At 37.2% G+C, this 12219-nt stretch overlaps 1 protein-coding gene across 1 annotated transcript; it reads left to right on the top strand.

The window, feature by feature from the left end:
- Nucleotides 1–3463: 3463 nt before the first annotated feature.
- Nucleotides 3464–11421, top strand: LOC126819422 (uncharacterized). The gene is made up of 3 exons (XM_050547441.2): nt 3464–3799; nt 4090–10825; nt 11106–11421. The coding sequence occupies exon 2, from the start codon at nt 4641–4643 to the stop codon at nt 9492–9494; it is 4854 nt and encodes a 1617-aa protein (XP_050403398.2). The 5' UTR covers nt 3464–3799; nt 4090–4640; the 3' UTR covers nt 9495–10825; nt 11106–11421.
- Nucleotides 11422–12219: the final 798 nt, after the last annotated feature.

A 12219-nucleotide genomic window follows, 5' to 3' on the forward strand; every position in this document is an offset into this window, starting at 1 on the left:
CAACAAGTAAAATCATTGACGGAATCATAGACATAACTGCAACTGTAGTGTTATTCTTGGCTTGTCTTCGTACCAGACTGTCTTGTTAACCTACCCATTGAAATCACCAGAAATGGACAAAACTGGCTATAGGGCAGTCATCAAGTACCTGCAACTGAAAGAACTAACCCCAACAAAGATAGCCTTGTCGATGACCTGCGGCCCGGAAGACCATCAACTGCAACCATACAAGAAAACATTACGTGATGACATGATGATATCTGATAATTTTTTAGAAGCATATATTAACTACGGATCAAGAAACTTATCTATCTTCAAGAACTGAATTCTTTTACTGGTGATGACATTCAATCAGAAGGAAGAAGGTCCGCGAGATAAAGAAATGTAAAAATCGATGTTGATACAGCAACAATGCATAAATATATATCGATAATCATGCACCCAGGCAGAAGTAAGAGTCGGTCCAAGGCCATGCCAAAAGACAACCATGGAATCACACCTAGATCAGGTACCCCAACTGTCGACACTGCGTGTCAAGCACAAAATCCTACCAAGCACGTTTCAAGCCGGTTAAGGTAGTGTTAAGAATATTTCCCTTGGAAGCTCACAGAACAAATGCAATACTTCATCAAAGAAAAGAAAATAGAATCAGTTAAAACAAATGCAATACTTCAACAAAGAAAAGAAAATACAATCAGTTATAATCTTTTACAGACAGAATTTCCACTTCTATTGTTCAATATTTATTTTCGGTGTAATGTTTTATAAATCTATAAATTCATATCTAATGCCAACTGCTAAGGGATCTTTTACGCCACTGACAAGGACGAACCACGCCAAAATCCCAATGAACTTTCTCGACCAACGTGGGTATCGAACACGGGACTTACAGGTTAGCGACCAACGTCTTATTGTTGCACTATGATTCCTGTTCAGTGAGGGGCACGAAGAATTCTGTTATCATGATACACGGCCTTACAGGAAATAGACGGCCGGTCACGGACACTTTCCGGTGCAAAATCAATTCATTTCCGGCACAAGTCCCGTAGTGCCTGTCACCGAATTTTGAGGCATATAGGTAACCAATTTACCTTGCAAAAGTCAAGGAAATTGTTTGCGTCGTTGACCATTCGATGGGAGATAACTCGTATATTTGCATGCGTTTTTTTTATATATATTCCCATATCGTGGATATATCGTTTAAATCGAAGGTGGCTAACTTTAGTCTGCTCTGTATGGTCTAAACTAATAGAAGCCTCTGTTAATAAGATAGAGTTTGTCGGAGTTTGTCTCTATGAATCAGGCAAACCGGTGTTTGCAGTCTTTAATCAACGGTTTCTACGGTTGAGTGGTACCGGCTGGACAGTCTTCATGGCAGGACAAGTTATGAATTTATTTTTCAATATTGCGACAATGCCATTAGATTAACAGCATTATAGGCCTATTAAGAGAAAACTACGTCTAAACAGCTTTGGAAGCCAAGAAGTCTGAAAACTCTCGCCACCGCGCTGAAAGGGATACGCCTCGACATTGTAAAGTATAATGTAGACGCCTGGCTCCCACAGAGGGATGGCCATGTTTCCGCTGTGAACTTCCAACCTCATGGGTTTCCTCCGGGTCCTCCTGCCCCCCCCCCCACTGCTAAAGACCCCTACGCGCAAGAGAATTATTGAAATAAAAATTTAACCGTGTGTTAGTCCCGAAATGACCTGGTTTGTGTCGAGTGGACGTTAAACCCATCTCTCTCTCTCTTCGCTGTGAACTGTGCTTGAAACCCAAATTAAATTTTAAGTTCTTTTCTATTAATCTACATTATCAAATCGGTTAGACCATGAAGTTTATGTAGGTGATCTGGCAGCATTGTGCCAACACTACCTAAAAACCTTCAACAACAGGATGGTCAACAAAAGACAATTATTAATAGATTTCAAAGTTAAACGAGGGTCAAGTCAAACAGAGAAAAAGTTCCATATGATATTGCCAAAAACGAACTGCCCTTGTCAATGTATGAGAAATCAATTAACTTAGAAACATCATGGTTTGACATTTGGGAAATATACACGAACATAAAAGAGGGTGCAGACTTTATTGACTGTCATAGAAAATACTTCTCCGTTATAAACTGAACTGATAAATCTAAAATTTGGAAACAGTTTTGACATTGGTGAAGTATATACTAATAGAAACCACTGTGCAGAATTTTATTGACTTTTATGGAAAATACCCCTCTCGTGACAAAAGCTTAAGTAGTTTATAGTGTTCTGATAGATGGTTCAGCAGATTGTTCTGGTGTTGCATGAATTGCAAAAGAGGGCATGGTGTCATATCTACAAAACATGAGTTTTCGTGTAAAATTTAACGATGTTTTCCCAATGTGAAACAAGTAAAGTTTTCAGTCCCGATCTACTTTATCTGCTATACCAGACACTATCAAAAATTAGTTGGACAGCTTTAAAATCTGGATGCTGCACAATCGACTAAAGATGAACGACGACAAGGTTATTATCTTCAATGGTAGCGGTCAGCTCCACAAGTCTACCATTCACGAATTAACGAGTTGGGGATTCTGTAGTTGGCTTCTGCATCCCGTGTTAACTTCCTGGGGATGCATTTGGATGAAAACTTAAACTTTAAACACCATTTTGCCCAGAAGACTCGACCTGCTGCTTCGGCAATGTTCAACTTGCGGAAATTGAGACCGTTGCTTTCGCGAGAATCATCTCTTCAAATTGCCAGCTCTTTAGTTTTCTTCCATATAGATTATGGCAATAGTCTGCTCTGTGATCTGCCAGCAGCTACTCTTCAACCTCTCCAAAGAATTCAAAATTCTACTGCAAAACTAATTATTAGTGTTAATTACGGCCATAGCTCGACTGTTGCTCTAAAAGAACTTCATATATTGCCAATCGAAGTCCGATGCCAATTCAGGCTACTGGTACTGGTGTATAATTGTCTCCACAACCTTGACCCTGCCTACCTTTCTGAATTATTACAGCCCCAAACAGTGCAAACTTCATCATACAAAACAAGACTAAAAGTAAAACATTTGCAGACAGGTCGTTCAGTGTGTTAGGACCGCGGCTCTGGAATATAACCTTCCAGATAGTATAAAACAATGTCAAACTGTAACGGATTTTTAAAAAAAACACCCTCAAAACATACTTTTCCGTAAAGCATTCCTTTAACGTTTGTAAGACTTTGTGAAGCGCCATTGAATGTACGGCAGTAATGTGCGTTATATCAAATGTAACATGTTGTTGTTCTGTACTAAAGTAGAGTGGTTTATACTTTACATCCTGTCAAAATCAGATCTTGTCAATATAAAACTATTTTTTTCTCTTATTTGAAGGATCGAAAAAATGCTGATGCCAAAGGAATAGAGTCTGCCTTAGTATAATTTTCAATCTTCAGAAATCTTACCCAATGAACTCTACTTAAAACTAATTGGTAGTGGTGCTGTAACGGTAGTCGTGCGATAGACGAAGTGTTCCGATTGCTAACTTTGTCTACTGGCTGTTTGTCGGCTAATTTCCTATTAAAGGGAGAATTAATTGATGTTGTTTGTTGTTTCTCTTTAATTTTGCCTTTACGTCTTAAGCTTGTATAATATCATAGTTTATATATTATTAGTTTGAGTATTAAATATGTAGATATTTATTCAGGGAATCAAATTATGATTATAGGCATTTAGTTAAGTTTATTATGTTTACCTAATAAGCTTCCCTCAAAATACGTGGTCTTTCGTAGATCATCATGGCAGCCAAATGCATGAAATCGGGAAAGGGGTGAAGTCAAAAAGGTTATTACGTTTTATAAACACATAATTTATATATTTATAGTATGCTAATATGTTTATTGTATGTTTAAGTACATGTCAGTATTATTGTGTGCTTTGCCAGGCAATGTTTTAGTCATATTAAGTCAGGTTTATAATTCGTGGAGACAGCGCTGTCGTCCGCTGTCGTCTGTCAGTGTCATCGTCCTTGGCCTTTGAACAGGGCTACGTATTGTTTACGTTGTGTTCATTGTCGTCATTAAAGTTAGTCAATCAGTACTGCATGGTAATCCGATGTATTTTTCTTATTTCAGTTTTCACGTAATGTTTAGTGAAATCTTCAGAATGTACATGTAATATTCAGTGAAAGCTTCAGAATATAATATTCAGCATGTAATCAAGTATTATTCAGCATCGTCAGTAATGAGTAATATTCAGCCATGGTGTCTTCAGTATAATATGTAGCACGTTGATTATAATCAGAATTAAAAGAGGAATTCATCCGTATTCGAATTCTCTCATTAGGCTATGTAGGCCCATGCGTATGCGACCTGATTTGTGTAAGCTGATGTGTGAACTGTTTATATTTGTAGCTGTTATTTAATATATAAAGTTTATTACATTGAAGAACTACACGTCGTTGTTTATATTTCGCTAAATGTTTCAGTGTAGAAAGCATTGACTTCAGAGTATTCGTCCGCAGAGCATCATTCCTCTGTCAATATTATTTGGCTGCTTCAGCGATAGAGGCATGCTGTTACAGTGAAAACTTTATTCACATTCGTTTATAAGTAGGCGAACTTTTAATTCATTTGCGTTATATGAGTAGACACTTCATATCGCATACTGAGAAGAGACTGGTGTTATGTATTCAGCAACTTTACCATTGACAATATTTCTAATAAGCAGTATATTATCGGTGATTTCGATTTCGGATAAATTATATACAAGTACAATGGCATCCGGTGGTAATGATACCTACAAGATAAAATCATCTCATCATTCTTCATCAAAGAGATTTCTTCAAACACGAAGTGCTGCATCGCGGTCGCACTCTGTAAAAGCTGACATAGCTATTGAAGCTGCTGCACTTAAAGTAAAACTCAAATATCTAGAGGAAGAAACCAGGAAACAGTCAGAACTTACACGTATTCAGATGATACGAGATTTGGATATGGCGGAAGCTAAACTTCAAGCCTTAGATCAAGTTGAAAGAGAAGACAGTTGTGTCTTGACTGACAGTAGTGAATCTGATAAAAGCCGTCATAATACATGTAGTCACAATGCTCCTGAAATTAATGCGCGTCAAGATCGTCAACGTAATTTTGTACATGTACCTCTACCTACTGCTAATCAAGATGTAAATCAATATGTTCAAAGTTACATTAATAACATTCCTGACTCAAGATATTCGCCAACTGAAGTTTCAGTGGAAAATTGTGGTGGTAACATTAGTAACAATGAAACTTTATCATCAATTGCTAAAATGTTTGCAGAACAAGTTAATTTAAGTAAATTGCCAGCTCCTGAACCTATAATATTTTCTGGCGATCCATTGAAGTATCCAACATGGAAATCTGGGTTTCGTTCTTTGATAGAACACAAGAATATTCAACCGGTCGAAAAAATGTTTTATCTTAAAAAATATTTAAGTGGTGTTGCACGTGAATCCGTTGAGAGTTACTTTTTATTACAAACTGATAACGCCTTTGAAGATGCAAAGTCCTTATTAGAAGAAAGATTCGGTAATCCCTTTATTATTTCGCAAGCTTTTCGCGACAAGCTAGAAAGTTGGCCGAAGATATATCCTCGCGATGGTTTGGCACTTCGAAAATTTGCAGACTTTCTCAGACAGTGTGAATCTGGTATGAACTCTATTGATAGTCTTAAAGTTCTCGATGATCCACGAGAAAATAAGAAACTTTTGATTAAGTTACCAGATTATTTAGTCAATTGTTGGGCTCGTATCGTGCACGACTATAAGCAGAAATATCAGCAGTTTCCTCCCTTTAGGGAATTTGTAAAATATTTATCAAGAGAGGCAGATATCGCTTGCGATCCAGTTACGTCCTGTAGTTATAAGTCAAACTCAAATCGAAGTAATCCATATGAACCTAGGAGAGCTGCAACGGCTCATGCTTTGGAAACTCGTGAAAATCGTCAGTTTAATCGCTCCGAACGAAAACCGTGTACCGTTTGTAAAGGTCAGCATCACTTGGACACATGTTCTGAATTTTTAAAGAAGAATTTGAAAGATAGAAAGGAGTACATTGCAAATAATCGCCTGTGTTTTGGCTGTTTAAGCTCGGGTCACATGTCAGTATTTTGTCGAAGCAGATTGTGGTGTAATATCTGTCATAAAAGGCACCCAACTTCTCTTCATGGTGATGTTCCGGAAAGAAACGATCCAGTTGCAAGGTCTTCCGTTGCGCATAGTATTAAAGTTGACTGGTACGACGTTGGTAATAAAAGCGCAATGATTGTACCCGTGTGGATATCCTTTGAAGACAGAGAACGTTTAGTTTATGCATTGCTTGATACTCAGTCGGACAATACTTTTGTTTTAGACACTTTGTTAGATTCTCTTGGTGTTGATGGACAACAAATCCAGCTTTCACTTTCAACAATGACTGCTGAAAATCAGATAATAAATAGCCGTAAAGTTCCGGGTTTGTGTGTTCGAGGATATGACAGTAATATAATCATCAATCTACCTCCAGTTTATTCCAGAAGAATAATGCCGGCGAATAGAAGTCATATTCCTAATTCCGACATGGCTAGACGTTGGCCTCACTTACACTGTATAGCAGATCAACTTCCTCCTATTCTGAATTGCGAGATTGCCCTTTTAATAGGTTATAATTGTCCTAAAGCTCTTACACCTAGAGAAGTAATACCTCATTCGGGAAATGGTCCTTACGCCCAGAGAACTGACTTAGGATGGGGTGTAGTTGGCATTATAGATCAATGTGCGTCAGAAAATTTGGATTCAATAGGCTGTAGTAGTCAGACATTTCAAGTTCGAACATCATGTAATAATAAATCAGAACAATCACTAACTTCAAGTGATATTGTTGTTTCCTTTAAAACACACATCCGAGAAATTATTAATCCTGTTGACATACTGAAAATGATGGAGATAGACTTCAGTGATCGTAATAATAATGACTCTGGTTGTTCTCATGAAGATAATCAATTTGTACTTAAGATGAACTCATCAATTCGCTTAAATGAAAACAGTCATTATGAAATGCCTTTACCTTTCCGTGGATCTAAACCAACGCTTCCGAATAATCGCATTGTGGCAGAAAATCGTTTGACACCTTTGGTAAATCGTTTTACAAAAGACATAAATTTTAAGCAAGATTACAGTAAATTCATGAATGAGATTATCGAAAAGAATTACGCCGAACCGATTTCTGCGCATGAACTTTGTAATATTGGACAGATTTGGTATATACCACATCATGCAGTTTATCATGCAAAAAAGCCTGGTAAAATTCGAGTAGTTTTCGACTGTAATTCGAAATTTAAGGATGTTTCGCTTAATGATCATTTGTTAAAGGGGCCCGATCTAACCAATAGTTTGTTCGGTGTATTATGTCGATTTAGAATGGAGAATGTAGCCATTATGTGTGATATTGAGCAAATGTTCTACCAGTTTAATGTGGAAAAACAAGATCGTGATTTTCTCAGATTTTTATGGTGGAATAAGGGAGATGATAAGCCTGCCGATTTCAGAATGACTGTGCATTTATTTGGTGCTACCTCGTCACCAGGTTGTGCGAACTTTGGGCTAAAGCAAGCTGCAAATGATTTTGAAATGGAATTTGGATCAGAAGCTGCTAATTTCGTGCGAAATAATTTCTATGTTGATGATGGTTTGTTGTCAGTCAAAACTGACGAAGAAGCAATTTCGCTGATTGAAAATACCAAAAAACTGTTAGCCAAGTGCGGATTGAGACTTCATAAATTTTTGTCAAATTCTAACACAGTGATCGAATCAGTTCCGGTTGTGGATCGTGCAAAGGTTCTTCAGAATCATGACCTTTTCTTCGAAGATTCACCTATTGAGAGATGTCTTGGTTTACAGTGGTGCATTGAATCCGACACTTTTCAGTTTTGTATATGTCTCAAAGATCAGCCACTCACCAGACGTGGAATTTTGTCAACTGTTTCCTCGATCTATGATCCGTTAGGACTTATTTCGCCAGTTATTTTAGTTGGTAAACAAATCTTGCAGGAACTCTGTAGAGCTCATAACGATTGGGACAGTGACATTCCGGATATATTGAGATTCCGATGGGAAAAATGGAGATCTAGCTTATCTCAACTTGCAGACGTGAAAATAGAACGTTGTTATAAACCCAAAGACTTTGGTGATATTGTGGTAAATGAATTACATCATTTTTCAGACGCGTCAACGTTCGGTTACGGACAATGTTCGTATTTGAGATTGATTGACAATAATAGCAATGTATCTTGTTCATTAGTAATGAGTAAATCTCGAGTGACACCTCTTAAACCAATAACAATTCCCCGTTTAGAATTAGCTGCAGCTTTAGTGTCGGTAAGAGTTAGTTTGCAGTTAAGACGTGAATTGAACTATAGTAATTTAACTGAAGTATTTTGGTCAGATAGTAAAGTAGTGTTAGGTTATATTAACAATGATGCAAGAAGATTTCAAATGTTCGTTGCGAATCGTATACAGCAAATACGAGAGTCAAGTAATCCTACTCAGTGGAGGTACATTAAATCGAAAGATAATTTAGCAGATCTAGCATCAAGGGGCGTTACTGCAGAAGAGCTCAATGCGACTAAATGGTTCATCGGACCAGACTTTTTATGGAAATCACAATTACCTAGTACATCTGACAATCCTGAAGAAATGCATGTAAATATATCTTCTGATGATCCTGAACTTAAGAAGGTACAGAGTTTAGCTACAAATGCAAAACCATGTTTTGAACTTTCTCGTTTGAATCACATTTCAGACTGGTTTAAAGCCAAACGAGTGATAGCCTTATGTTTAAGATTTAAAGCAATATTGCTCAGTAAAGTTAAAGATTTTCCTGATCAACCACTGACTCATTCGCCCTTAACAGTTGAAGAATTAAGATGTTCAGAATTACAAATCATTAAGATGGTACAAGCTGAAGCCTTCGCTGAAGAGTTAAAAATTCTTAAGGCTGTGAAATTATCTGCAAATAAAGAGGACATTATTCGCTTAAAAAAGTCGTCGTCACTTTATAAACTTGATCCTTTTCTGAATTCTGATAATGTTATTTGCGTGGGTGGACGACTCAAACGAGCTACCTGTGATCAGTTAGATAAATACCCAGTTATTTTGCCAAAGAAACATTACATTACAAACATGATTGTGCGCTATTTTCATAGTATCGTTGAGCATCAGGGTCGCGGAATAACCACTAATGAAATAAGAGCCAGCGGTTACTGGATAATAGGTTGTACATCAGTTGTGTCTAGTCATATTTTACGGTGTGTTATATGTCGTAAGTTACGCGGTCGGTCACAGGAACAAAAAATGAGTGATTTACCAGAAGATCGTTTGGAAACTGCGCCTCCTTTTAGTTATTGCGGAATGGATTGTTTCGGCCCATGGTATGTAAAAGAGGGCAGAAAGGAAATTAAGAGATATGGGTTATTAAGAGATATGGGTTATTATTTGTATGTATGGCTAGCCGTGCTATACATATAGAAACTTTAAATGATCTAAGTACAGACGCATTTATAAACGGTTTACGACGTTTCCAGTGTATTCGTGGACCTATCCGACAGTTAAGATGTGATAACGGAACAAACTTTATTGGAGCAAAACGCGAGTTACATCAAGCCTTTCACGAGATGGACAGTGGTCGAATTCAGATATATCTTGTAGAAAATGGGTGTGACTATTTTCAGTTTAAAACTAATGTTCCAAATGCTAGCCATATGGGTGGGGTGTGGGAGCGCCACATTCGTTCTATTCGAAATGTTCTATCGTCACTTTTGTTACAGAATTGTTCTCAGTTGGATGACGATTCCTTGCGCACCTTTATGTATGAAGCTATGTCAATTATTAATAGTAGGCCACTTACAGTAGATAACTTGAACGACGTCAATTCGCTAACACCCTTAACTCCTAATAACATTTTAACTATGAAGTCTAAGATAATATTGCCTCCCCCTGGTGAATTCCAGAAACCTGATCTTTATTCACGAAAACGTCGGCGTCGCGTTCAATATATATCAAATGAATTTTGGAGTAGATGGAAGCAAGAGTATCTGCAGAATCAACAAGTACGTCAAAAATGGAATCGTGAAACTCGTGATATGCATTGTGGTGATATAGTGCTCGTGGTTGATGATAAATCTGCTCGCAATCAATGGTCTTTGGGACGAATTATAGAAACTTACAAAGATAAAGATAATCATGTGCGAACTGTCAAACTTTTAGTTGGTGACAAGAAGCTTAATGCGAAAGGGAAACGTGTCTATCCGAGAAGTGTTCTTGAACGTCCTATTCAGAAACTGATATTAATTTTGGAACATGAGTAAACCGGGATTCCCCATCGAGGAGCCACAGACTTTCAGTAGAACTATCAAACTGTTATGCTTAACCGTTTAGTTATTTGGTTTACTTTTATATCTCTGCTTTTTCTTTGTTCGTAGATTAATTGAAAATTAGTTCCTAATTTTGGGGAGCCATGTAACGGTAGTCGTGCGATAGACGAAGTGTTCCGATTGCTAACTTTGTCTACTGGCTGTTTGTCGGCTAATTTCCTATTAAAGGGAGAATTAATTGATGTTGTTTGTTGTTTCTCTTTAATTTTGCCTTTACGTCTTAAGCTTGTATAATATCATAGTTTATATATTATTAGTTTGAGTATTAAATATGTAGATATTTATTCAGGGAATCAAATTATGATTATAGGCATTTAGTTAAGTTTATTATGTTTACCTAATAAGCTTCCCTCAAAATACGTGGTCTTTCGTAGATCATCATGGCAGCCAAATGCATGAAATCGGGAAAGGGGTGAAGTCAAAAAGGTTATTACGTTTTATAAACACATAATTTATATATTTATAGTATGCTAATATGTTTATTGTATGTTTAAGTACAAGTCAGTATTATTGTGTGCTTTGCCAGGCAATGTTTTAGTCATATTAAGTCAGGTTTATAATTCGTGGAGACAGCGCTGTCGTCTGTCAGTGTCATCGTCCTTGGCCTTTGAACAGGGCTACGTATTGTTTACGTTGTGTTCATTGTCGTCATTAAAGTTAGTCAATCAGTACTGCATGGTAATCCGATGTATTTTTCTTATTTCAGTTTTCACGTAATGTTTAGTGAAATCTTCAGAATGTACATGTAATATTCAGTGAAAGCTTCAGAATATAATATTCAGCATGTAATCAAGTATTATTCAGCATCGTCAGTAATGAGTAATATTCAGCCATGGTGTCTTCAGTATAATATGTAGCACGTTGATTATAATCAGAATTAAAAGAGGAATTCATCCGTATTCGAATTCTCTCATTAGGCTATGTAGGCCCATGCGTATGCGACCTGATTTGTGTAAGCTGATGTGTGAACTGTTTATATTTGTAGCTGTTATTTAATATATAAAGTTTATTACATTGAAGAACTACACGTCGTTGTTTATATTTCGCTAAATGTTTCAGTGTAGAAAGCATTGACTTCAGAGTATTCGTCCGCAGAGCATCATTCCTCTGTCAATATTATTTGGCTGCTTCAGCGATAGAGGCATGCTGTTACAGGTGCTGACGGTGCCTGGGCTAAGAGACTTGACAGGAATGGAGTTCAGCCACTTTTACAACAGGAATCACTCTGGGTGATTTTTAATGTGTGTTTTGTCTACGGGCCAGAGCTAGCACTGCACAAATCTTTCAATTAAACCCAATTTTGAAAAGTTGATAACTAGACTTTTTGTCATCTGTATCAGAAATCATTCCAAAAACTACAGGAAATTGTGTATGGACTGAATATGAGAAAGGGAAAGTGAAGCCAAAACGTGGGTCGAGACAAAGGTGGGGTTCCTTTGTTATTAGGAAGGGATAATTATTGATACAGTTACTGCGTCAGTTGATTTTAATAGAGTTGAAAATGAACCGGAAACTTCACTTTTACCTACTACAGAAGTGATTTTACTGACTGACCGCTAGTCTCGGTCAACCAGAACCTCCTAGTCTTCAACATACGGAGGGTCTGGGAAAGTTGTCAATATTTGATGTAAAGTCCATTGCCCATGCGTAACCGGGAGTTTGGTTTTTAATCTGGTTGATTATCCAGTCTCTTTAGCCAAGTCAAGTAAGAGTTGCGTCCCTTCCCACAATAAATCCCATAATTCTTGCATTAATAAAAAAAAACAAATATGAATCGTAACGACGAATTAGGATTAATTTTCAAAGCATAGATATGGCCC

This window comes from Patella vulgata, chromosome 4 (genome assembly GCF_932274485.2).
Source record: "Patella vulgata chromosome 4, xgPatVulg1.2, whole genome shotgun sequence".
Lineage (NCBI taxonomy): Eukaryota > Metazoa > Mollusca > Gastropoda > Patellidae > Patella > Patella vulgata.